Source organism: Octodon degus, unplaced genomic scaffold (genome assembly GCF_000260255.1).
Source record: "Octodon degus isolate 3935 unplaced genomic scaffold, OctDeg1.0 scaffold00077, whole genome shotgun sequence".
NCBI lineage: Eukaryota > Metazoa > Chordata > Mammalia > Rodentia > Octodontidae > Octodon > Octodon degus.
The window spans coordinates 6,457,536-6,484,228 of NW_004524653.1; the positions used below are offsets into that span (position 1 = coordinate 6,457,536).

The following is a 26,693-nucleotide window of genomic DNA, read 5'->3' on the forward strand; positions in this document are numbered from 1 at the left end:
CTGAGGCTGACAGCTTTGTGGAAGCAGCCACTTAAAGAACAGGCCCCCTGGGCAGTGATTTTAGAGACTGTTTGGCTCCAGAGTTTCTGAGTTCAGGGACTGCAGTTTCACAGAGCCACGTTAGGAGATGTGGATCTAGATCTGACCCCTGGTACAGAGTAGGCTTCTGGGCTCAGAGAGGTGAATCAACAAGTCTGAAATCACCAGCTCCTTGGTGGCCATCGTGGGAAGCAGAACACGGGTCCTTGTTCCTTCTGCTAGAGGCCAGTCTTGAAGCTGTGGTGATTTGGAGTGAGGAAGTGAGTCGGTACGAAAAATGACTATAATAAATGTCTCTGAGACTTTGTAAAATCCTCTCGGCTCCATTCTGCTGCTTGATCTAAGAGGCTTTGAGTATAGAGTCCTTTAGTCCCCAGTAGGTGCCAATCTGTGCCGATTAGTCTGATACTGGGAAACATTTCCTGCGAGATGGACAGGATGGGTACTGGGGGGACCTCATGGTGACATGCGTTTCGTGAGGGCACCTGAGAGTAGGTTGGATTAAAGTACACGACTTCAGGCTGGCTGCAGTGGTCTAGTTCTTAAAGTAGTATATCCGTGTCAGATACCTGTTTCAGAGCCAAAAAAAGGTCAGAAATTAGAACTTGGTGATATCTTAGTAAATCTTTAGTAAAAGATTAAAAGTAAACACTGAAGTTTTTTGGTACCTTAAAAGATGATCAATTCAGGGTTGATGTGGCTGGTTGAAATTTATTTATTTATTTATTTTAGGGGAAGGGTCTGCAGGGTGTTCAGGGTGTCACTACTAGATCTGATGGTAGGGATCTGCCTGTTTACAGCCTCCCAAGAGTTGAGATTACCAGTTCAGAAAAAAAAAAAAAAAAAAAAATCCAAAGCACATGCTGTGACAGGACAAAGACAAGAAGAGAACCTGTAAGCTGTGAATTTGCTATATGGGGGCCGCCCCTTAGCTCAGTTCTTTAAGTGGCTGCTTCAACAAAGCAGTCAGGCTCAGGTTGCTGTGGTTCGATCCCCACAACTCAAGCCAGCCAAACCCAGGCATTCGGAGCCAGGCACCCTCCCCCCCCCCCCCCCCCAAAAAAAAATCCTTCTACAGCCTCCCAAGAGGCCCAGTGGAATAAGCGCTTCCCTGGCAAGTGCAAGGTCCTGAGTTCAATCCCTCGTTCTGCAAAAACAAAAAAAAAAAAAAGAATTGAGATTACAGGCATGCACTACCACGCCCAGTATCAACTGCCTTCTCAGCATGCCCCAGGGATCCTGCTTGCGGTGGCTTTAATCTGCTGAGCTATTTGGCCAGCCCTGGCTGGGTTTTTTTTTTCCCCCCACCTTATTTTGCAAACATAAGATTCTAATTCGTGTACCTGATAGAAATAGATGTATTTACCATGGGTGTCACGTTGGCTACAGGCGGATCTTGGAGGCCTCTTGGCAGTGTCCCTGGGGTGGGAGGGAAGGCGCTTCTTCACTAGGAGATGGGGTTGGAGGCACCGGGTGCTTGGAAAGAAGGGATGGAGGTGCTCTTGCACAGGGAAGGTATGATTGAGTGGGATTATACTGCTCAAGTTGGACTTTGACACTGACAGAGGAGGGAGGTACTGCCCCTCACCTCTGCTGGTCTCTGTCCCTCAGTGCTAGAAACTGCGATGCAGTCCAATTGATAATGTCAGCTTCTTACAGCTCTAAGTTAAGTGGGAATGAATACTCGGATCAGGGCCGGGGAGATAACTCAGTAGAATAAGCACTTGTCTGGTCAAGCACAAGGTCCTGAGTTCAACCCCCGGTACTGCAAAAAACAAAAAAAAAAAAACTCAGATCAGGTGAGTGATTTCTGCCACCGTGAAGAATCAAGGGCAATGTGATGCAAATCTGTGAATAGTCAACTTCAAAGCTACTTTGGATGTTCAAGCCTTATTTGAAATAAAGCTGTTCATTCATTTGTTCATTCACTCACCCACCTACCTATCCACCTACCCATCCATTCACTCACACATCCAGCCACCCACTGAATATTCATTGGCAGGAGTAGTTCTAGGGCCGTTCTATTAATGGGATTTTTAAAAATTTATTCAAATAAATTAGCAAATGGAGAGGCACTGTGGAGTGACGAGTGATGCCCAGGACTTGGAGTGCAGAGACCAAAGTTGAAGCCCTGACAGCGTCTTGCTCTGTTGTCCCGAGGAAGGGTCTTTTTGTTCTGTGAAGCAGGGAGTAGCTTAAACAGATTTTCCAGACCTCCTCAGAGACATAACCCTAAGCATCTATGCCAAACACCTAGTGTACGTCAGGCAGCACTGAGCCTAGATGAACAAATGGAACGTAAGACACCCCCTGGCGATCTCACAGACAGATGTGAAGGTGCTATTTCTGATATCATAACCAAGTTAGAGAATGTATAAAAAATGACAATTAGAATATATTACAGGAAAACTATTATAGTTAATTTCAATTGAGCACTTTTTTTTTTTTTTTTTTTGGTGGAACCGGGGATTGAACTCAGGCCCTTGTGCTTGTCAGGGAAGCGCTTATTCCACTGAGCCATCTCCCCGGCCCCCAATCGAGCACTTTTGGTGATAAACTCTATATGATTTCGGTATCTCATTTCGTAACTGAGGAACCTCGGGCCTTGGGAGTTAGAGGATTTGCTCAGAGTTACCCAAGTAGTGGAGGTAGAGTTGGAGCTTGAACATGAGTGTGTAACTTGGCAAAAACAGTGTGTGCTTGAGATTTACTCTTCATTTATTATTTATTTAATGTATTTAGTTGTTACAGGGTCTCACTACATAGCTTGGACTTAGGGTGATCCTCCTATTTTCAGCCTCCCCAGCACTGGGATTACAGGCATGCGCCACTATGCCAGGATGCTGGGTGTCTCAGCCTTCCCTGGGAGTGGGGCTGGTGCAGCATGTGGTGTCGGGGATCAAACCCCGATACCTGCGCTTGCCTAAGCAGGTGCTTTAGACCGCTGAGCTATCTTGCCAGCCCTACTCTTCATTTAATGTGAATAGGTTGGAGTGGTTTGACTCATCCATGCCCATGTTAGAGACCTCTATGTGGTTAGAGCCCTGTCATTTATTGATCCAGTTAGTGATGACCATGGCTGCTAATTGACCTATTCCTCAAATGCACTTTTACGTGAGATCATCAAAAGTAGATATGAGCTGTAACAGCTGTCAGATGTTCTATGTGGTTATAAGAAATTATGAGTAAGATCGATGATATTCTTGCGTAAAGTCCCATGGCAAGTGAGGGACACAGGTGTTTCTCCAGATTGCCACTAAGTCATCTTTGTCCTTCCTTTTTCCTCTGGAAACGGCAAGTGTCCTTGCCAGTGAGTGCCTTGAGGCGTGTGGGTGCTGGTCTTCCAGTTCCCAAAGGAGGCTTCAGCAGCAACCAGACACATCCTGGAACTGCCATGTAATGAGAAGAGCTGTGTGCACTGAGAAACTGGTCTCCTTGTCTTCACTGAAAGATGAAGCAAAGAAAATGATGTCTACCTGGAGAAGAGCTCAGGCCTGATCAATATAAAGCTCCTCCACACCCAGCATTTTGTTTATGTGTCACTGGACACAATTTCCAGAAAATGGGCCATTTACATTTATTGTACATAAGAGGGTGACCGCTTCGGGTTTGCTGTACATGTGACCAGCTCCTTCTCTTTCTCAGCATCCCAGTGACTGCATCCCTCCCCCCACTTGAGTGGCCACTTTCCAGTCAGTCGGGCTCCTATGAGCTGAGGATCGAGGTACAGCCCAAGCCGCATCACCGGGCCCACTACGAGACAGAGGGCAGCCGAGGGGCTGTCAAGGCTCCAACGGGAGGCCACCCTGTGGTGCAGGTATGCTTGCTTCTCTTCTTCCTCACTGGGTGGTTCATTTCTGAGCTGCTGTTCCAGCATAGAAGGCTGAGGTGTGTGTCTCAGCCTCTGACTCCTCTGAGGGATGTGACATTTTGAGGTTAGATTAGGGTCGGAAGCTAACCTGGCGGTTGGAAGCCTGAGAAGAAAGCATTTTTTTTTGAAGTAAATAAAATGATATTCATGTGCAAGGTTCTTCCCTGTTCTGAGCGTGAAATGGTTAGCACTTTGTGGAAGCTGGTGTGTTGACAGAGGTTTCTAAAGCCATCACTTTGTTTCAGGTAAGAGTCCACTGAGGAAAAACAAAACTCTTGGAAAATACAAGAAAGTGAGAAAAATTAAACTGGTGTATGATCAAATTATTTGAAACAACTGTTGTTCGTATTTTGACATATTACCTGTTTCCTTTTATGTAGCCACCGGCATCATTCTCTTCCTGTATATACTCAGTAACTATGATGAACATGCAGTTTGAACTTTGATTTTCAAAAACTTTGTAGTCGGGAGCACTTCCTTGCGTTCTTAAATTCATAGCCTTTGTGGCTTTCAGTGTAACTTGAGAAGCATTTTCCCCCCCAAATAAGTGGAGAAGTATACTTTTCTTCTCCAAAATAGTTAGAATGAAATATCATTGGTGACTGTGTAGTCTGATGAACCAGGAACTGTTGACTGAGGTCCACCAGCCAGCTTGACCAAAGCTTAATCCACTGTACATGCCAGAGCCTTTGGGAACAGGCCCTTAGGGACTCTGAAGAATACTTAGAAAGTATGTACAACCCCAGTGAAGTCCAACCGAACCCCAACTCCCAGCCCTGCCATCTCCACAAGGGCTTTGGTGTATTCCGCTGGTTAAGGACTTCTAGGGTCATGGTAAGAACTTATGAATCCTGCAAATTGCTCTTCCTAAATCTAACACTGCAGTGACGTTAGGGTCTGTTTCTAGTCACTGATTTTGTTTTTCTTGACTCTGAGTCACATCTTGACTTTCTTTGTGTCTCTAGTAGTTACTGACCCTGGCATTGTGATGACAGTGTGTGTCTTGAACCTTACAGTGACTCTAGGTTTTATTTTTTGCTTAAGGGCTGTGCAGTGGCTGCCTGATCCCCTTAAACTTGTGCGGGGTGCATTTTATATTTTATTTTGTCAGGGGTGGGTTTGTGGAGGGCCCGAGTAGCTCTGAGCCATTCAATTACTTTCTGTGTGGTTCTAGTTGAGGACTGGCTGTAGGCCTTGGCTGGCAGGACTCGAGTTGCCTTACTCTAAGGAGTGTGCTTATGCAGGGGCCTAGCAGCGTAGCTGCTTGGTATAGGGGGTCCCCACGCTGGTGGGCTGGAGCTCTGGTGTGCTACCATTGCTCCGTCTCTAGAGCTGCTCTGTAGAAGCTCCCTCTGGGAAGCCCCATAGTCTCTTCCTGCGCTGACACAGCCTGAGGCCAAGGCCTTCAGGGCTCTGGAGCCGCCTCCTCCCTGCTGTCTTGTCTGTGGATTGCAGCTGCTTCTGCAGCCTGGGAAGCTGCACTCTGCTGCCAGCTCAGTGGGACCCCCACACCTGCTCCATCCCAGCCTAGCGTGTGGAGGGGGAGGTGGTCCCTTCCTGAGAAGTGGGCCTGGAGGAACCTGGGCTTCCTCCTGCACGGCCAGCAGTCTGAGGCTGGGTCCTGTGTGTGGCTTCATATCGGTGGCATTAGGTACTTTTGTCCTGCATTGGTGGGAGGGGAGTCTGTCACTACTTTCTTTATAGCCTTTGCAAGCTACTTTTTGCCCAAGAGAGCCTTTCTGTCATTGCCCTGTCTTAGGAGGGGACCACCTGGGCTCCAAGCTGCTGTGAGACTGTTGGAATCAAAGCTTTTGGAAGTAATGGAGAAACTGATTCAAAGCAGATTAATAGAGCAATCTATTCCGGGAGGCCCCCCAAGGTTCTGTACAGAGCCAGAATAGGAGCCCGAGCTCAGGCCCTCCTGGCTGGGGAAGTCAGGGCCAGGATGTCTTTGCTTGCTTAGTCTGTCCGTTCAGCTTGTCTGCAAGTGTGTATTGAGACCCTCCTGTGTTTATGCTGTGCCCCGTGGTGCTGAAACCCGAGGAAGAATGAGCAGCCATGGAGAGTGACATTGATGAATCACACAAATGAGAGAGGTGTTTGGAGTATCGGGTGGGTGGAGTGAAGGACAGGTGTGGGAGCTTTGGACACGGAGAGCTGAGGCGATGCTGCAGATGGGTGAAGGGCATCGGCTGAGATTCCTCTTAGGAAGACACTGGGGCTGAGAATGTATGGGGGGGGCAGCACTGCACAGGCTCAGGGGCACAAAGAGAGGCCGGTGTGAGGGCAGCATAAAGGGAGGAGGAGGAGAGGCAGCAGGGGGCCAGAGCAGGGGGGCGGGGCCAGGGAAGAGACCCGAAGTCACATGACCCAACTCAGCCTTTGAGAGGAGCCCAGCTGGCTGCCCTGAGCCGGGCAGGTGAGAGTCAAGGGGAGGAGAGGGGTGAGGTGGCTCTTTCTGGAATCTTGTCCATTTCAGGCAGTGTGTTATATTTTCACCGATTAGTCAACAAATGTTTATTGAGCAAGTAGGAAGGACCAGGCCCAGTGCTGCATTCTGGAATGTCACAGGAATGGACCGCCCAGCAGACCTCGCCCCCACGAGTCCATGGCTCAGAGAGATAATACTGAAGCCTGCGCCAGCCATTACTGCGGGTGAGACCCTGATCCCCGGGCCGAAAGCCTGTGAACATGTTTAGTCCTCACAGGCGAGGTATGAAGCAGGTTACATCAAGGTGAAGTCATGAAACCGCAGTCCCTGTTGTTCAGCCCTGGAGCCGGGCTTTGGATGGTGGAAGCTCTACACGGTGCACGGCTTTTCTGATCCTGCGCATCTCTGTAGAGGGCTCTCGTTTGCTTCTTGCCAGTGCAAAGAAAGTCACGTGGGAAATGCCCGCATGTCATGCTTGCTGTTCCCTCCCCCAGGTCGATGTGCTGTCCCGGTGTGGGCCCGAAGCCTGGTCACCGGCTCATTGGAGCCACTGCTGATTCTCAGGGGATCCTAGCCGGCCCTGGCTGGGGAGGGCTCCGGGCCATGTGAGAAGCTGGGCGTAGGGCTGTAGGACAGAAATAGAAGCAGATGTGGAGATAGAGAGCGGTGGAGATCAACGGAGAAGCCAGGCGAGCTGAGGTACAGGGCAGGAAGGAAGAACGCAGCCCTGTAGGCACCAGCGGGGCCCCTGCACCGCTTCTGGGGGCCAGAGGAGGGTAGGGAAGGCTCAGCGTAGGGACCCGCCGGACCCGTGGGCCCCAGGGTGTTACCAGCTACTCCCAAAGTCCTGTGAGGACCCATCACCCATTAGTTTTGAAAACCTAATGTATGCTTTCAAAATTCATAGTGAAAAGATGCAAAGTAGTTTTTATTTTATTTTTTGTATTTAGGGCAGGGGTCTACAGGGTCTCACTGCGTAGATTGGACTCGTGGTGATCCTTCTATTTTCATCTTCTCAAGTGCTGGGATTACAGGTGCATCTGTGTGCCACCACGCCCAATCTCAGTGTGCCCTGGGGGCGGGGCTGGCAGGCAGGTGGGGGGATCAAACTTCTAACCCCTGCATCTGCCTAAGCAGGCGCTTTAATCGGCTGAGCTATTTGGCCAGCCCGTAAAGTGGGTCTTAAAAAAAAAATCATTTAGTAGATTGTTTTCTTCAAAATGGAAGGTGCTAATCTCCAATTTTTAGTGTAAGAAGTTGGTTTCAAGAAAATGAAAAGAAACCTCTGGGTGTGGTGGTACATGTCCACAATCCCAGCATTCTGAGAGGCTAAAGCAAGAGGATTTCAAGTTCAAGCCCAGCCTGGACAATTTAGGGAAACCTTGTCTTAACAGAAGAAATAAAGAGCTACTAGGGATATAGCTTAGTTCAAAAGCCCTGGGTTCAAACCCCAGTACCACAAGAGAAGGAAAAATGAAAAAAGAAACGCCTTTGACAAGAGCAAGAGAGGGCCTGGAGCTGCTGCTGTTCATGTGGTTGAATAGTCCCATTAGAATGGGGGGAAGGTGTCCCTTTTCACTCCCAAAGGGCAGCGCAGCCTGCTGGACGCAAGCCGGTGCACGGGGCTGCTCTGCCGCACTGCGCCTGCGCGGCCACGTCTGCGCCTGTTTTGTGCTGCGCTGCAGCCTCGGCTTCTGCCGCTCCGTAGACCCTGCCCCTCTTATATCGGCCTCGTTGGTAGAGTTTTCAGTTTTTTTCATGCCTAGTTGTTTTAAGCTCCTCCTTATATGAAGTGATGGGCATGGGCTCTCTTGTCCCCTGTCCTAAGAGGTAAAAGTAAACAGTGTATGTGTGCACTAGGCTTAGAGAGGATGGTTATTGTTGTTTTCTTTTTTGAATATAATTTGCTCTTGGAAGAAAGTTTGCTCCAGCACCCTGCATGATATTGGATCCCCTGACTCAGTTGCTTGACCAGGGTGTTGTGGGGGACCCGCGCCGTGGCTGGCCTTTGCTGGGTTCCATAATGTCAGGCTGCTGCCTTCTAAATGTGCAAGGTTGCCCGAGGAGGAGGTGGATGTGGAGGTGGGTGGGATTAGATAGGGTCCTTGCCCTAAGTCAGAAACGTGCTTCTTGAAGCTTTCAAATAGGCAGGGAGGTGACAAAGAAGCTGTATCTGTGTGGCTTCTGAGAGTTGTCCAGTGAGTGGCCTGTGCTCTTGCAGCCAGTTGCAGGGAGCTCTAAATCCCACTGAGATGGAACAAGGCCAGGGTCCTTCTGTGGACCCTGCTGTGTCCACTGGCCAGACTCATGTGTAGCTGCCACACGAGAAGGGGCCACTAGACTCAGCTGGGAGCAGCCTTGCTAAGGGTCCCGCCTGGCTTCCACTTTGGGCGGGGCACAGCAGACAGCCCTTCATTCAAAGCAGCTTGGCAGAGAGGGGCTGCAAATGTTCCCACGGCTCCTGGAGAGCGGCCTGGGTGACACCATTGTCACTGAGTCCCTCCCTGCCACTTCCACACCTGTGACCATGCTGTGTACAGCGGTCCCTGGGGAGGGTGCTTTGCTGTACTCCTCGGAGGCTGTCCGAGGGGTGTCCTTGTGCTGCAGCTCTGGTCTGGTACCCATTGGGACATGTTTTCAGCAGAGAGAACAATCAGAAGGCTGTCCTTTAGGGACCAGTCACACGACCACGCTGGGCTGTGGCCTCGCCTCTAAGCACAGCGATCTAGGTTCTTTCCAAGAGAAGCTGAGCCGTGTTTGTCATCTCACCTGGCAGCGGCGATGAGCTTTGCAGAGTGAGGAGCAGGCCCCGCAGGCCCCTGTGCAGTTGCTGCCAGTGCCCCCGGAGGCTAGCGGGGCCTCCAGCTTTGATCATGAGAAACTGGTTGCGGGACCGCTCCTGACGTTGGATTTAGCCCTTGTGCTACCTGGGAATCACTTTAAACAGTATCCAGGACTGGGCAGAAAGAAGCCAGCTGGGTTTTCTCCTCCCCAGGCAAAGCTGGAGTGACAGCGCTTCATCTGTTGGCAGCTGGCCAGGCCTGCTGGCTTCCATTGGACTGATAACATTTAGCGTTCAGCAAGCCTCCTGCTTCCTTTTAAGACACGCGACAGGAAGCTGGTCTTGCTGATGCTGATTTGTCTTGATCAGGGCCGCTGCCTTGGTTCAAAGGACCATTTTGACAGGGAGAGAAAGAGGAACGGGGCTGGTGAGGTAGCTCAGACCTGGAGAGAGGGTGGCTGAGGGCTCCTGCCATGACTGGGGACCCTCTGCCTGCTCCTTTTTTTTTTTTTTTTTTTTTTGATATTTTAGGGAATGGTCTACAGGGTGTTCACAGTCTCACTACTAGATCAGACTCAGTGATCCACCTGTTTACAGCCTCCCAAAAGCTGGGATTATAGGCATGTGCCACCACACCCCGTCTCAATCACCATCTCAGTGTACCCCGGGGGCAGGGCTGGCCCTACTGCTCCTTCTGTCATTCAGAATCTTCTGAGCGTCTACCATGCACCAGGCACTGGAACAGGGCAGAGCCAGCCAGCCAGTGGGAGCACCCGGAGTATTGGGAGGGGCGACACTCAGCATCGCCCCTTTGTCGGGTTCCTGCAGCCCTGCTCTTTGCCACAGTGTCAAGGAATGGAGACCACACTCGCTATGTTGTCCCTCGAGTGACCTAGTTTGTCCCTGCAGCCATGCCATGGGGTATAGGTGGTAGAATTACTGTGCTCATCTTACAGACAAGGAAAGTGGGACACAGAGCGGCAAGGCACTGTACCTGATATCAGCCCCAGCCAGTGGTGGCTGCGCTGACAGCTCTCACTGCCTGGGGGAAGTTGTTGGGAGTAGGCTTTGGGGCTGTGTTGGTCCGGGCGACCACGGAGCTGCAGCATCTTCAGATGCAGAGTGAAGAAGACCTTTGCCTTTCAGACTGTTCTGCTGAGAGGCCTGGTGGTGGAATTCTACACTCCAGCTACCTGAGAGGCTGAGGCAGGTGGATCTCAACTTCTAGGCTAACTTAGTGAGACCCTGTCTCAAGAAAGAACAATTAAAAGATCTGGGGATGTATCAATGTATCTCAGAGTAGCAGAGTACTTGCCTAGCGTGTTTGAGGTCCTAAGCTCTGTTCTGAGGACTACCAAAGAAGGAGTAGTTTGGGTGCTTACCCGGTGACTTTGGGCATTGAGAGGCCCCTGAACCAGTGCTCTTTTGCTGAGAGATGTGGCGGTAGAATCCCAGATTTTGAGCTCTGTGGGCATCAGATCAGCTGCCTGCGCCTGCTTGGCTGTTTGTATCAATCGGATCTGGGCCACAGGGGGCACGCAGAAGGTCATTTGTCTGCGCACTGTGTCACACGTGTGCCCCTCCATTCTGGTAGCTACACCTCACCTAGGCTTCTGTTACTCCCTTTCAGGTGGGCAGAGAGACACAGGAAGTGCGCATAACTTCCTGGCATCGGGCCAGGAAGCCATGTAGCCCATGCAGCCCTGGCCATGGCTTTAACCTGTGACTGCAGGCACCCCCCTCATTCATTGATTCAGGGTCCATCTGGCTGCGGCCAGGCACTCTGCTTTGAGCCCAGGCACAAAGCATGTGCACATGGACAGTGTCTGGGGCCCTATGGGGTCTCTGCCTGGGGACTGACATGAGGTGAGGTGGGACAGGCTCAGGACAGACTCCTGTGCAGTGCCAAGAGCCAGGTTGGCCAGGGGACTCGGGCAGGGGCCCCAGAGCTCGGCATTTGGCTTCTGCCCTCCGCCTGCCTCCTCCAAAGGGTGAAGCCATGGGAAGCGGGCAGCAGCCAGAGGTGGTCTTCACGCCCTTGTCAGCTGCAGCATGCATGAGAGAGGAGGCCATGACCATGCCCAGAGGCCCCAGGCTTCTTGCCATCTTGCCCTGACCCACCCACAGGCTGTGGCGTGTGAGAGGTTCTCCCACGTCCTCAGCTGGCACTGCTGCCTTCCGGGCAGGGCCTGTGGATTGGGGTGTGGGGTGGAGAGCTTTTTATTGAACTTGTAGTGTTTTCTAACTCAGGGCCATGAATGAGATTCCAAACGGCCTCCGAAGATGCCTGTTCCCTTGTCAGGAGTCATGAGGCAACCATGGGGGGGGGGGGGGGGGGGGGGGGAAAGGGGGGGGGGGGGGGGGCAGCCGGAGTGGGGGGGGGAGGATGGTGAGGAAGTGGGAGCCGCTGGCCTCTCACGCCGCCCTGTTCTCTGCATCGGGAGACCCTGTGGGTGTCAAAGCCGCCCATTCGCCGCCTCTCAGAAGCCTGGGCCGACTCTGGCCATGGTTACATTTGTTTGTGGAGATTAGCGTGTGAAGGGTGTGTCGCCGGGAGGGGAGAGGCAGGCACAGGCACACAGCCCCTGCTCCAGGCGTGAGGAAATGGGGCTCAGCGGGGTCCCCAAGGGGCACGGCACGCACTTCATCACTCCAGACCAACGGGCCCGCTCTGGTACTGGGGCGCAGTTTTGGGAGGTGGTAGTGCTCCTACTAACCCAGCATGAAGGGGAGGAAACTGGGGCTCGGCAAAGGCCAGCGCCCTTCCCACTTCCCACTCCTCTCCAGCAGGAGGCCGCAGGTACAGAGCGCGCCCCTTTCCTGTTTTTCTTCTGAGCTGTGAACATCCCGCTAGGATAAAAGAAAAGGGCAGCAGCGAGGCTCTCGCGGAAGTTTGCCTGGCGTGCTTAGGAGAGCCGATTCTCAGCACTTACTTGGGCAAGGTTTACAAACAAACGGGTACACACAGATGTGAACACGCACACGTGGGAATCAGATGTGCTCCGTCTATAAATGCATATGTGTGTGTGTGTGTTGGTGTCTCACGTAGCCAGACATAACTGTATCTGTGCTCTCTGCATGTTAGTTGAATTATTTATGTTTTCTTGTTACACTCAAGGACAATATAATAAGTGAACAAAAAAAGCACCATCTTCATTACCTGAGTAAGCGCCTGCTTTTGCTTCGGAGTTTTCCTTTCGGCTTTTATTTCCTGCGTCACACACGCCCACTCTGGCACCAGCTTCTGTTCTTCTGAAATCATCTGGCCCCTCTCAGGTGATTTTGATGATACCTGGGGGGAAACTGACATTTGCCAAGTAAGATTGGAGATCGCTTTGCTTGCTTGCTGAGTATAAATGGTTGCCTTCCTACTGATATGTCTAGGCAGTACTTAGAGACACAGGTTAGGTAACTTGTCTAAGGTCACCCGGGAAGTGGGTGAATCATGAACTGCACCTAGGTGGTCTAGCTCAAAAGCTCACGCTCTTACTTTCATTGGCTGTGAGGAAGAACTAGAAATCCCTAATGACCCTGAGATAATTGCCCAGGTGGCTGTCATTGATGCGCAAGTCCAATCAAACACCACTTCAGTGTCTGCTTGTTAGGCCACTGAGGCTCTGGATACCCAGGTCCTGAGTGTCCCTGCCTGGCTGCCTTCTCAGCTAGGTGGAGGCAAAGCGGCAGTCGACCCTGAGGGTGGATGCAGCCTTCCGGGGTTGTCGTGAAGATGTTCCTGTGGGCATCAGGTTGAGAGCAGAAGCCAGGGAAGCTGTGTGCCCACCGGTGGCTCTGAGACCCGTGCCCTCCCAGAGCATGGGCTTCTGGGTGCAGGTGGATGCACAGACCCACGTTCTGAGGGTGGGGAACCCACCCGACCATCCTTGGCTTCAGTCCAGGTTGTTCAAACTGAACTAGTGGCATGAGCTTGAACAAGGGGGATCTGATGCCCAGCAGCCTCAGTTTCCCCTGCAGCAAGTTGGAGTGGACACTACTTGTCATTTAGAATTTTGATGAACAAACGAGATGTACGTGTGAAGCTCTCCTGAGTACTGCGCTAAGCACACACAGCCCTGGCTAGCTTTATTTTTATTTTATTTTATTTTATTTTATTTTATTTTATTTTATTTTATTTTATTTTTTGGCGTGGGATGCATTGATACAGTATGGGATTTGGGAACTATAAGCCCCAACAAAGGCAAGGTCTCCCTGCGTGGCCTTGTGGCCCCTGCACCATCTGTTTCTTGTGCATCTGCTCAGAGAGGCTCTGTGTGTTCTTGTGCTTGCGTGTGTGGCCCTCGCTGCCACCATCATCAGCATCACTGTTGGTGAAGGGCACGGCAGGATGCCCTGTGCAACTCGTTCCTAACAGATGACTGAGACAGCTCTGCTGTTGAATGTGACAAGCGTTGCATTTTGACTTTCCGCACAGGTATATAGCAAAGTATATATCAGCATTATATGAACTCACCTCAGCAGTGTGTATTTAACCGAGGAGACCTCTGCCTGTGCCTGTTGGGTTTCTGCTAAGCGCTCCCCTCTTCCACTGGATGTTTGTGTGTCCTGTGGGACAGTTTTGGGAACCTGCATCAGGTGAACATTATGAAGCCTTGGATCTACCTGGTCCCATGCCGAGGTACCTGGAGGGAACCCTCGGTACACATTGGCTTCAGCACACACTGACCCACCGATCCTTCTACTGGCCATTGGAAGGGGACACAGTGCAGGTGAAGTCTGAGCACTGACTGACATGGGTAAGACATGGCGTGCTGTTGAGATGGAGCCAGGCCCTTGTTTGCCGGACCAGGAGTGGGTTTCCTGGCACCTTCTGTTGATTTAGCAAGCAATGATTAGCCCTCTGCCATCTGCCCGGGCCTGTCCTGGACACTTCCTGCTCCCCAGATCAGTGGCACAGACATGCCTGGGAATGTGTTAGAAAGGAAACTTCCCAGCCCCTGCTGTGGCATGTGGAGCCGGACTCTAAGGTTACCCAATCTCCAGGCCGTCTAGGTGCAGGCTGTAGTCTGCTCTGTAACCCACCACCTGCCTTTCTAAATAAAGTTTTGTTGGCGCGCAGCCACGCCATTGAGTTACCTGTTGTCTGAGCCGCTGCTGTATTGTGACAGCAGAGTGAGTCCTTTAGGGCAGAGCCTGCCTGGCCTGAAAAGCTGGCACCCTGGTGAATCTGTAATCTGCTGTGTGACAGGAAAGCAGCCAGAAGGCAGGAAGGGGACTGTGAGGTAGTAAAGATGCTGTTACAGAACTTCTTGAAGAGGTCACATTTAGACAGAATTTGAGTCCCATAAGGGAGTGAGCTGTGTTATCTTCAGGGAAAGTGTTGTAGGTATTGGGAATAGCCAGTGCAAAGGTCCGAGGCAGGACCTTGCTGGGTGGTCATCCTGGGCATCAGAAGAGCAGTGGGAGCCAGCTAGGCCCGATTCATGTGTTCAGTGTTGACAGTGAAGGTGGATTTTGGTTTCTAGGTGAGCTTTGCTATGACATTCCAGTCCCTTGGCTAAGACCATGGGATATAGCTTAAAGGCTCCAGTCTCCCTGGGAACTCTTTGGTACCTCCTTGGTACAGTCCACAGGCTGTGCACTGCCGTTCACATCACGTGGGGGCCCTTCACATTTGTGTGTTTATTAGGACTGTGATCTGACGTGCACCTCCTAGAGGCACAGGGGGAGACGTAGCTTTTGTCAAGCTACACACAAGCGTTAGACAAGCTACCAGAGCCACTGGCAGTGTCCTTGGTCTAAAAGAAAGAAAGGAGCATCCGCATTGGGATGACTTCAGGTTATGGACTTCATCTCCCTGTCTTGGCCTTGACGGCGCAGCTCATGGCAAGACCTGCCTGTCCCCAAAGGGCCCCACCCTAGCTGGCGGGACTGCTGGGCATGGGTGGCTGGCTGGAGTGTAGAGGACAGCAGGCTCCCTCCTTTGCTTGTGTCCTGCTCTGGAACCTCAGTCTGTGTACTTCACTTCTGTGCACCTTGGCAGGGTTTCTGCCCAAACCCAGTGGGGTGTGTGGGAAGCTCCCACCCCCTCTACGTGCTCAGCACCTGCCCGCGTGGTCAGCTTTGTCCCCTCATGGTAGGTGTTCCAGCTTCCGTTCCCATTGCCCACCTTTGCTGGCAGCTCTAGGGCTGATTCATTCATTGGTCTTGCTGGTGGTCTTGCTGTATTTTTACAAGTTGGGAAGGAAGACAGAACTAGAAGGAGACCTGGAAATCAGAGTTAAGGGATGCGTGTGTCCCGTTCATGTCTCCTTTTACAGGGCTTCTGCTACTGTGCTAGTGAGGGCCTCCTCAGGGCCAGTCCTCCCGCTAAGCTGGCTGTCCCCTTCCACTCCTGAGTGCAATCAGGAACTGTCACCTTCAGTTGCAGGTGACTTTGGAGAGGCTCACATGATGCTCATTATACACTGCCACAGCCATGACTGACTTGTTAAAGGGAGGGTGTAGAGTGTGTTATTTTTATTTTTATTTTTTTAGCATGGACAATGATCTAGATGGTATTTAAGCATCAACCTGTGTCACCCATCCAGACCCTATGAGTGAAGTCTGAGTGTCTTTATTTATTTATTTATTTATTTAGTAGTATTGGGGATTGAACTTGTGACCTAGTACTTGCTGGACAGGAGCTTGAGCCACTGAGCTCTCTCTCCGGCTCTTAGTCCGCGTGTCCTAAAAGAAGAAAACTAAGCCCTACTGTTTCAGAATATCAAGTAGAGAGGATCCTGAGTCTTCCCACCACGGAGACATGGTCCATGTAAGGTGCATGCCTGTCATCACATGTTGTATACATGTAGGAATGCTACACCATATCCCATAAACATGTACAGTTACTATGCATCAAATAAGAATTTATAAATTCTTTATGAAGGAAGAAAACTGAACCCCAGGAAATGTGTGATGGCCCATGTAGGGACCATGCAGCTGGGAGGCGGCACCACCCCAGGCTCCCAGTCACTTTTTCCCTGTGGCCACTTCTCTGTCTTGTGAACTTTACCCAGATCTCACTGACCTATGGGCATCTGACCTGGGGCTGTATCTGACCAGGGAGGGGATACTACACTTTGGTAGCCATTGGGCCGACCACTTCTGGCCACCTTGCCTCTGCCACCCGGGCCAGGCTGTCATCAGGCCGTGGCTAGGTGATGCCTGCGGCCCCCTGGCTCATCACCTTCCTTCTCTCAGGCCCCTTGTCTGCTCTGCTTCCTGCATTGCTGCAGTTGGAATTGTCACAACGTGGCTTGGTTCACACCAGTCCTCTGTTCGGGACCTCTGTGTCCCCTCACACTGTACCACATGAGCTCTGTGCGCACTTCAAGGCCCCATGACATCTGCTCCCTGCTGCCTCTCCAACCTCTTGTGCTCCAGGTGGGCTCTTGCCCCAGGCCTTTGCACTTGCTGCTCTGATCACCCACATTTCCACAAGACTTTTCTCTATCATTCAGCCATCACCTCCTCAAAGAAGCTTCCTGGTTTTTCTCTCAGAATGGCCATCCTCTATCCCTCTACATGTGTTATTTTTCTTAATGGCCCAGTATGCTCGCCTTCCTTCTGTCCCCCAACCCCCTTCACCTGCTTCTTTTCTTCCATTCACCCACCCACCCATTCCCCTTCTGCTCAGCCATCCATCAGCCTCCACCCCTGCTCCCTGCTGTCCTGAGCACAGGCCCTGCCACATGCCAGGCACTTCATTTCTTGTGTGGAAAATGATGGTCCATGTCATTGTCACCCCCATTTGCCTTGGTCTCTCGGCTGCGTGGTGCCCAGGGTCCGGCTGATGGATGAGCTGACACAGGCAGCCTCTCGATGGCTTTCCTGTGCTAAAGGAAGCGGAGAAAGGAAGTGACAGTGATGCAGAAGGGCTGGTTCAGTTCACTGGGACGCACCCTAGCCTCCCCTGCCCCTTGCTTCCGTGGTCAGTGTGACACGGGCTCACCCGAGGCCACCGGCAGTCGTGACTTGATGGAGGAGGCGTGCGTTAGTTTTATAATGATTAAAAAGAAGAAGAAGAAAAAAAACCCTTATTTTTCACTTTCCTTTTTTAATCAAGAAGTATGCTGTGGGTGTTCCCTTGTGGTTTTTCAGTCAAAGAGAGTATTGTTGCTGAGTTCCGAGTTCCCCTGCAGGCTTCAGCTTTGCGTGTGTCTAACTTTAACTTTGAACTGGTGCTTTTAGGGCTGTGCTAGGATTGGGGTCTCTGAACAAGCAGCGGGCTTGTCCATTGTGTCCGCAGCGAGCGAGCCCCCCCCCCCATAGCCCCCATCTGCTTCCTGTTCTGGGGGCCCCTCCACGCTCTCTTCTCCCCTCCCTGAGCAGAGGGGTGCTGTTCTGATTGCTGATCTGGGAGAAATGGGGCGCAGAGCCAGAGCCCCCTGGGAGGGGTAGGTTTGTGTGCAGATGGCCAGTGAAGGTACCTTAGCTTGGGGCTGGAGCTTCCTGCTGAGGCAGCATGAGGACAAAGTGGTGGAAGAACATCACGCAGAGGTGGGATCAAGGTGGGAGGGCCAGAGGCTGCAGAGCAGCCTGGAAGTGTCTTTAAAGAAGGCTGACACTCAGGCGTGTCCCTGCCCTCACAAGGTTCCTCTCTCTGCCTTATCTTTTGGGTGGGTTTGCTTTCCCTCCTGCCTGGGAGCAGAGCTGTGGTCCGGGTGCTCCTGCCCTCACACCTGGGTGCCCCTGTCCTTAAGGACCCAATTTATCCATGTTGTGTCTGACCCACACAGGTTCTCAGACAGCAGGTGACACGAGCTCCTAGCACTGACAGGTTAGATCGCTCATACAAACGTGGGTTCCTAGCGGATGGGAAGGATCAGCTCTGGCAACACTGGCAGGCATGCCCCATGGCGACAACTGCTCTGTGGACTCCCTCTGGCCTGGCAGAGGCCTCCACGTCCCCTGGTGCTTGCCAGGCTCAGTTTACTCACTCACATCCTTCACCTAGGGCATCTCAGTGGGGACCTGGATAGGAGTTTGCAGGCTGCCCTGGGAAGACCCTGAAGAGTCTTTGATGTCCAAGTGGTTGCTGAAAGGCTTATTTTTCGATACAGAAAAAAAAAATCCTTCTAACTCCATGGTGCTTGTCCTTTTTGTAGGATCCGGGTCTCTTTCTTCCCTCACATTTGCATAGTGAAAAGCAGGGTTGATCAGGCTGTGTAGGATTCCCATGCAGAAGACTCAGTGGACCCTGCCAGCATGATTGGTTTGAGGTCCTGCATGCCTGGCTATCGGGAGGGGACATGCTGGTTGTTGGCTTCAAACTCAGAAGTGGATGGTTCCACCTCCACAGACGTGAAGCGGAGAACAGGTGGGATTTCCATGACTCCTCTATGTGCTATAGTGGATTTGTATGCTGCTACTAGCAGAGGAAATCCTGTCTCAGAGCTAGTTAAAGCCCCAAATGAGAGAGACGTGTGCATTTCTGTAGTAACACACTTCTATATCATGGGTGGCTTGGTGACATTGGCCTCTTTCCTTTCTGTCAATCATGGGGAACTACACTTTCCCCTCCTTTTTTTTTTTTTTTTTTTAAATCTGACTTCTATGGTCACACTCAGATCTTTTAAGAAAGGAGACTTTGGGGCCAGCAGGGACTCTGTCCTGAAAGGTGAGGTGCATTGTTCTGTCCAGTGACAGGGAGCCCAAGTGCAGGACCCTCAGGAGTGTCCTGTGCTGTGGTCACCTGCTGCGTGGTCAGGGCAGTGCATGGCCTTCATCTTTGTAGTGCTCTTTCTCCATTTACTGAGGACGTCATCCTTGGAGCCCAGAGGTGGACTCGGGCCTTGGTAACCCTTCAGGAGTTAGAATGAGCTTTTGCCCCTTTACAATGGATGCTGCTTCCTTTTCTATCCGAAATTCCCCAGCCCACCTTGCTCCCGGCCCCTCATGTGGTCTCTGACTGAGGAATAGGTGCATGGAGCCTTGGCCGCCTACTGTCTGGGGAGGCTGCATGCTTCAGGCAAAGATACAAAGGAGGTACAGAGCCAGGGGACAGGTGTGGGCCTCATGTGGATGAAGGAAGGGACCAGACTTCTCAGGCTCAGAGTGGGCAGCGTCATTGATGCAGGCGCTTCTCCTTGAAAGGAAAAGGAAAACCTAAAGGGGAAACCGGTAGAGCAGAGGAGAGGTGTGGTGCGGTGGGGAGCCTCGGGCTTGCTTGGGGATTCTTTCCAGGCCGACGCCTGGGGCAGCTCACTTGGTCTGTCTGAGCTTATGTATGAAAAACGTGGGGTTCAGTGCCAGGGATGAGTAGAGTGCTAGGCCCCAGCTTTCCTGTGCCACGTATGCATCTGGGATGACCCTCCCCAGGGGACCTGCTTGCAAACCAGAACAGTTTCTCTGGCTTATCCTCGAGTTCACATGGCTCAGATGCGTTGCCACCTGCACTCATTCTGTGCCCTGAGCAGCCCAGGAGGACAGAAGCATTGTAGCAGTGGAGACAAGGGTGCCGTGTACTGAACATGCCCCATGTGCTGGCTCGGCCGTGGGGCCTTGTGCCCGCATGGGCTCACCTGGCAGCCCCTGGCCCACACCGCTGGCTGCTGCTAGGACTCTCTCCTTGGTCCAGGGGAAGGCGGGGCCAGGTGGCATGGCTGACTTTGCAGAACTGTGCTCGGCATGGTCCCTGTGCTCTGTAACCCAGGGCCTGTGCTGTGAGCCTCACGCACAGGGGCCCATTGAGGACCCTAGGGTGACATGAAAGGCACACACTCGACCCTGACGGCCGGATGTTCTCTTGGATGCAGTTGAAAGGCGAGTGGCCCACACGGGCGTTTCATCACCCACTTGACAGGCAGCGCTTCCTCCCGCCTTGCGTGAGCCTTAAGCCGCTTCCCAGCGGCCACTGGTGCTGGCAGGATTGCTGGGGTGGGCGCAGCGGGCCGGGGGTGTGACAGCCCTTTGAACCTGTCCATCTGCATGGCCCCTTATCTTGGCCCAGTGGCGGCTCCCGGCCGGAAAAGGGAAACATGGAGAGGAAGGGCTTTCTCTGGGGCTTTTGTGTTTGGTTCTTGTTAAATGAGGCCGGCAGGCTTTTGTTGTTTGTTTTCCCACTTTTCAGTGAAAGGATGATGGATGATCCTTGGCGTCGCAGCGACCGCCACACACCATGCCACCCTCACGCAAGCTCACGCCCGCTCATTGTGCAGTGTCTCCTCTGTGCCCCTTCCAGAAGCCAGGGCTGCATCTGATCCAGGGTTGAGCCAAGTCTCAGCTGAGCTTTCCTTCAGGCCGTGGGACCGAAGAAGACACAGGGCGCGCGGAGGCTGTGGCTTCATCCCGGGCCGGGAGAAGTGTGAACTCCTGTGGGTGAGGAGGAGCCCAGGTGTGGGGCCCAGGTCCCTCGGGGAGCAGTGTTTGCCCCCATCTGTGATGTCCAGGAGTGTGAGTCTCCCTGGCCCAAGGAGAGGTGTGTGCCCAGGATGTCTGCATTGAGAGTCTCGTGTGGTAGCAGAGGGACACCTGGCCATGGCAGAGACGTCCTGGTGTGGCTGGAGGTCAGCTAGTGTGGATGGGCCTGCTGCAGACCAAGCTGTTCCCTGATAGAGCCAGCTGGCTGCTAATCTTGAGTCAGCCCACTGCCATCCTCCACAGGCACACTGGCCGTCAGGGGAGGCGCGGAGACAGTCACACGGAAAACCTGAACTCACATCACTTCTAGTTTCGTACACCAGTAGATTTTCTTTTTCCTACACTGTCTCCTCCCAGCCATGGAGGTGGGCTGGGCTTTGTCTTCATGGGTTGAAGAGTTGTTAGCCAGGCTGGGTGTGCATCGTACAAGTTCAGTGGCAGGACCTTTATCTGGAATCAGAAGGACCCCGCCCCCTCATGACCCAGGCGTTAGCAGATCTTTTGGGGTCACGTGCCAGGGTGTGCCGTGGCCCAGGTGAGTTTCTTACCCAGCCTGTTAGTGATGCACAGTCATTGAGACCGGCTGCCTCCTGCCCTGGTTCCTTGGGGGAGGGGCTTCTGGCATCTTCTCTGCGCTCAGCCCACTGTGCTGCAAGCAGTGGCTCCCCAGGCAGGGAGACGACAATGTTTCTGTCGCTTGATCAGTATTTTTAGCATTCAGATTTATTTTATCAGGGTCTTTATTTTGGCATGCGTTTGTGCACGTCTTTGGCCTGCCCGTGGTGGCCCTGGTTTTCTGTGTATGGCAGTGAAGTGAAAGCTCCTTCCAAATCAGTAAGCTTTACTTACTTTTCTGTGAGTAAAGATGGGGTGAAGTGTGAAAGAGACAGAAGGAGTAGTAAGTGGTCCAGGGCAAGGCCGGGAAAACAGTGAGCACCTAGCGAGGGTCTAGGCACGGTGTTAAGAGTCATTTGTGGCAACGCACTCCCCTCCCCCATCAGAGGTGACAGATGTGGAGAACGGGTGGTGGAGCTCGAGCTGCTAACGTGGAATCCTCACTGGTCCTGAGTGTGTCATCTTTTTTTTTTTTTTTTTTTTTTGGTGGAACCGGGGATCGAACTCAGGGCCTTGCTCTTGCCAGGCAAGTGCTTATTCCACTGAGCCATCTCCCTGGCCCCTCTGAGTGTGTCATCTAGAAAAAAAAAATTGCCTGCCCTCTCCCTGTCTCATTTCTCCCCTGAATAAAATAACAGCAGCCATCTCCTGAGGTTTCCGTGAAGAGCAAGCGATCCTTTTAGACCAATGCCCACTGCTTCGTCTGCCTCTGTTCTGACGTGCTCAGTTGCTGCTGCTGCGGGTGGCGTTCTGATTAGTTGTTGTGTCCCTCTGTTACACCCATTTTCCCCAGTGTGGCTATTCTTTGATGGACAGACGGCGCTCAACCAATATTTGCTGCTTCGAATTTAAAATTTGCAGAGCGCTGCCAAGCCTGGCACCTTCTAACCAGGAAAAAGCAATTCGGAAACCAGACAGAGAGTAAGCAGCAATTTTATTTCTAGTGAGCCTCATCACCGGCCTGCCTGTGTCAGACAGCTGCCTCTCCCCACCTCCCTTCCGTCTTGGATTAACTTTCTAGACGCTCATTGAGGCGGTGAGTAAGACGGGAGAAGACATAGTTACCTGCTGAGTTTCTGAACAGTTGGATCCCTGGACTTTCTGTATCTGGCAGCTTCTTTCAAATGCGCTGTCGGTACTGCCTTTCACAGAGATCTTTGTCGTTGTTGAGGCAGTCTTACTGAGTTGCCCAGGCTGACCTGAATTTGGGATTCTCTCCTCTCAGCCTCTCAGGTGGCCCGGATGACAGCCGTATGCCTCCATGCATGGCTTCAGAGGTCATTTTTGAGGAAGCCTTTTGTCAGCGGACATGTGCTCTGATACATCAGCTCTTCATACCTGGGGTTTGTTTCAACTGAGGCTCCCCGAGCAGGGCTGTCTCGTTCCCCCTGAAATGCTGTGGTCACGGACAGAGAGCATCGAGGGTGTGTTGTTATAGCAATGGGTTGCTGAGGCTTAGGTTGGGTTACCTCTAATAGGAAACCAAAAATAAGAGTTGCTTAAAATGTCCGGAGATTCATTCTCTTACGCAGAGTCGAGGTGGGTGGTCCACAGGGCTGTGAAGTGAGGACCCAGGTTCCTCCACACTCCCATGCCCCCCAAGGTTGCCTGATTGCCAGAGCTGTCAAGTGCGTCTCAGGTGCAGTGTCTGCAGGTAGTCGAGTACCAGATGGATCCAAGCCTTGGTTTCCCCGTCGGCAGCATCCCAGTGAGAATTCCCCGGCTGCTGGCCAGTGAGGACAGAACATGTCAGGGACCCTGGGGGTGTCAGATGTGGAGGTCTTACCAGGTTGGTGCTTAAAGGCCTGAGGGGGGCACCACTGGAATTACTTTTCAGTAAAGTCTTTTTTTTTTTTTTTTTCTCTTCTGGTAAAGGTATCGTAGGCTATTTAGAGATTACGGATCTCTCATTGATGCCTGCTAGGTGTCTCTGTAGCCTTCCTGTGAAGGAGGTGGAGAAAGTTTCTGTCTGCATGGTGTGTTCCTTCCTGTGGGTGACAGAGGCTGAGAGTCGAGTCACAAACAGGACCATTTTAGGCTGTGATGTGCAATCTTGAAGAGAGGGCTGGGAAGGTGGCTTATTTTGTGTTGGGGCTATCAGAAGCATCTTCCGCAGAGACAAGTACACCTGGGTTGGTACCTGAATGGTGTCGTAAGGAGACAGATGGGTGAGAGTCGGGGAAGTAGCAGTCCAGAGAGAGGACCTGCCAGGGCCAAGGCCCTGAGGCAGGGGCGTGGCTGTTAGAGGATTACTGAGGGGCTCTGTGTGGCCTCTGAGGTGAACGAGGAAGACTGAGGCAGACAGAGCTGGGGAGAGACAGGAGCGTAGCACGCTGGAGGGGGACCAGGGTGCCACGGATGGTTTTAGGGAGGGGAGTGAGATGATTGCATTTGCTTGTAAAGGAGCTGGAGATTGGCTTATGGAGGCTCCATTTGGGATAAAGAGGAGGGATGAGGCCTTTCTCCTGAGCTACGTCCCCAGTCATTTTTATTTTGAGACAGGGTCTCACTAAGTTACTGCATTGGCCAGGCTGAGCTTGAATTTGCCATCTTCCTGCCTCAGCCTCCCATCACAGGCTTGCACTGCTGTACCTGGCAGGGAGTGCCTGGAAGTTACCCCTGACCGTCCTTCCTGATGGACAAGGGACCGTGTCCCACCCCAGTTACTGGCAGAAAAGGCCCTCTCTGCACATGGTGAGCTTAGTTGGAGTGCTTCCTCCATGGTTTTGTCCCGTAGATGGTGCTTGGGGGGTATTTTGCGTCTCCATTGGTGTGGAACAGGTGAAGAGCCCCAGGTTGCATCTTACCACCCTACCAGGCACAGGGTGGACCTGGGCTCCAGGGTGAGTTGAACTGGAGACACCCTGACTTCCTTCTTTGCTCTGAGCCACCTTTTAAAATTTTTATTTTGAGACAGGACAGTCTCATTAAGTCTCTGTGTTGCCCGGGCTGGGCATGAAATTGTGATCTCCTGCCTCAGCCTCCCAGGGAACTGGGGCGCTGGTGCCTACCCCCACGTCCAGTTGGATTTTTTCTTCCTTAAGCTAGCTCTGGGACCTGATCATACCTGACGTTACCACTGCTGTGCTGTGAATGCATTCTTGTATTGGAAACTGAATCCCCAGTGCAGCAGCATCCAGAGGCTGGACCTTAATGAGGTGCCAGGTTCCGGAGGCCTGAGCCTCGGCTGGGAGTAGTGCTGCTCTCAGAGGACTGGGTTGGCTTCCTCCAGAGTGGGTTCCTGCTCCAAGGGGGCTCCCTGCGTCGAAGCCTCTAGGGCTCTTCTGCTGTGGGAGGATACAGCGGGGAGGGCCTTTGCCAGATGAGGCCCTTGGCCATGGGCTTCCCAGCCTCTAGGACTAGAAGTCGCTGTCTCTGTTATTGTAAGTGACCCAGACCCAGGACCTCAGATGCTGTCTGTGCAGTGCAGAGAGGGGCCTGGCTGTCCTTGGAGAGCTGTGTATGGTGGGTTCTGCAGCCGTGAGGCCCCCTGCTGAATGAACAGCAGAGCAGGAATGAATGGACTCGCCCTGCCTCCTTGGAGAGCTGAGTCAGGCTGCAGCAGCAGCCCACTGTCCAGCTTCCAATGTGTTTATGAAAGCCAGGCCCCCTGTGGCCCACAAGAACGGGCTCCTTGTTCCTAAGTGATGGAGGTGTGGATCTGCAGGGAGTCCCCCCCTGCCAGGTCAGTGCCACAGTCTAGCCGAGCTCTGAGCACCCGCTGAGCTCCCGGAGAGCCTCCAGACCCACCCTGTGCAGCGAAAGGCATCAGATCTTAAAATCCCAAAATAGAACGCGGAAAGGTACACACGCGTCTGCCTTGCCTTGTTTTCCCCTCATGGGAAAAGTGACTCAGAACTTCTGGTCTGGCTCCATTGAGACCTGTGTGGACGTTGGGACGAGGAACCAGGGAATGACCCACCCTCCTCTGCAGAGGCTGGCGGCGGCTGCTGTCCCAAGTGTCACTGGCCCTGCCATCTGCTGCTGGATGTCCCCAGGCTTTTGCTGCGCTGGCCAAGGCGTATGAGGAGAGGCCAGAGCCGTCTGTGGTGGAGCATTTGTGTGAGGCTGAGCTGAGCTGGCCTGAGCTGCTCTGTCCATCCCATCTCGGTGTCCCTGGGGTCCTCAGGCTGCCATCCTGGGGGCTGGTAAGGTCAGATAAAGGCCAGGGCTCCTGTGGGCCCCAGCTTTCCCCTTTGTCTCCGTGGTGTTTAGGTGTCTCCCTGCTTCCAAGAGTCAGGAGGAACCCTGCAGACAGTCAGCTCCCTGTTCCTGAGACAGCACCCTGAGCGAGGGACCCCTGGGAGCCCTTCCCGAGGTCTCGTCTGGTCTGCGGGCAGCAGTGATGTTGCTCACGCCTGTCTTTTTGCCTCACCATCCCCACAAGGCTGCCAAGTTACCGTCCTTTCGGCACAGTCTCAAGATTGTAAAGTTCATTTTTCCAGCCTGACTCCATCTCCTCTTCTGCCTTTCAGCGTAGCTGTTCTGGAATAATGTGTCTCTTTCATGGTGAGACGCATTTCTGCAGATGAGCTCAGATTGCAGGGGATGTAGGCAGACTGCAGACGGGGACGTTCTGGGCGCCAGGCTGCCTCCCTTTCTCGGGGCCCCTGCAGGATGAATCACTTGTGATGTGTTGATCCACAGAGGGACCTGGACTTCAGCTTTTCATTTCTTTATTCAACAAATATTTATTGAACATCTACTATATGCTAGGTACCATCCATGGTGCTGGAGCACAGGGAGAAACAGGTTTGCCTCTGAATGGAGGGGAAACTGACAGTAAGTGAGTGCACAAGGTAACATTATTGCTACCGGGAAGGAAATAAACTGGAAGATGCCACGGTGGCCCTACCCTGGCCAGGATGCTTAGACGAGACCTTGCAAGTAGGCTGAGACCCAGAAGATCAAGGGGACCAGCTGTGATAGGCCCAGGGAAAGGGTGTTCCAGGCTGAAGGAACAGATTGGGCAGAGGCCCCGAGGCAGGCACAGCAAGGACGTTCGTGTGGCTGGACAAGAATGGGAACTACGAAATCGGTGACATGGGCCAGGGCCAGACGTTGGAGGCTGCAGTGTGAGTTTGGGTTTTATTCTCAATGCCCCTGCACATCATTATATTTTAGAACTGAAAGAATTTAAGATTATGTCTTCCAAGGACTGAGACCAGAAAAGAGGCTTTCACTTCCCAGCTCCTCAGGCCCCACACTCAAGAACGTGAAGGAAAGTTAACACATGCGGGTGCTTGTCACATTCTTTCGACGTGACTCGCTTGATCTCTCAATGGCCTGGCCTGGCGGGGTGTGCGCCGTCACCAGCCCCATGATGGGAAGAAGTTGAGGCCCACAGATGCAGACTGATGTCCTTGGGAGGATGGGGTCAGTGCCGCCCCGGGCTGCAGACCCAGCCTCCGGGTCTGAGGCCGGGGAACTCGACTCTTCCCTGGCTGCGCCGAAGGAGGGGGAAGGCTGTGCTTGCAGAGTGGTTGTTTGACTTCTACAGAAGAAAACTCCAGCCGTATCTAGAGGTCGACCCGGGGAGGCCTGCATGCTTAAGCCAGGACCTGAAGGCTCATCCCCGCTGTGCCTCTGTCACCCCT

The 26,693-nt window shown here is 52.7% G+C and overlaps 1 protein-coding gene across 1 annotated transcript in view; it reads left to right on the forward strand.

The window, feature by feature from the left end:
* Nfatc2 (nuclear factor of activated T cells 2) overlaps nt 1–26,693 on the forward strand; it is a 114,014-nt gene that overhangs the window by 18,049 nt on the left and 69,272 nt on the right. The window contains exon 3 of the mRNA XM_023720768.1: nt 3,685–3,856. Coding sequence (XP_023576536.1) covers nt 3,685–3,856 — 172 coding nt within the window. The remainder of the gene's footprint in view (nt 1–3,684; nt 3,857–26,693) is intronic.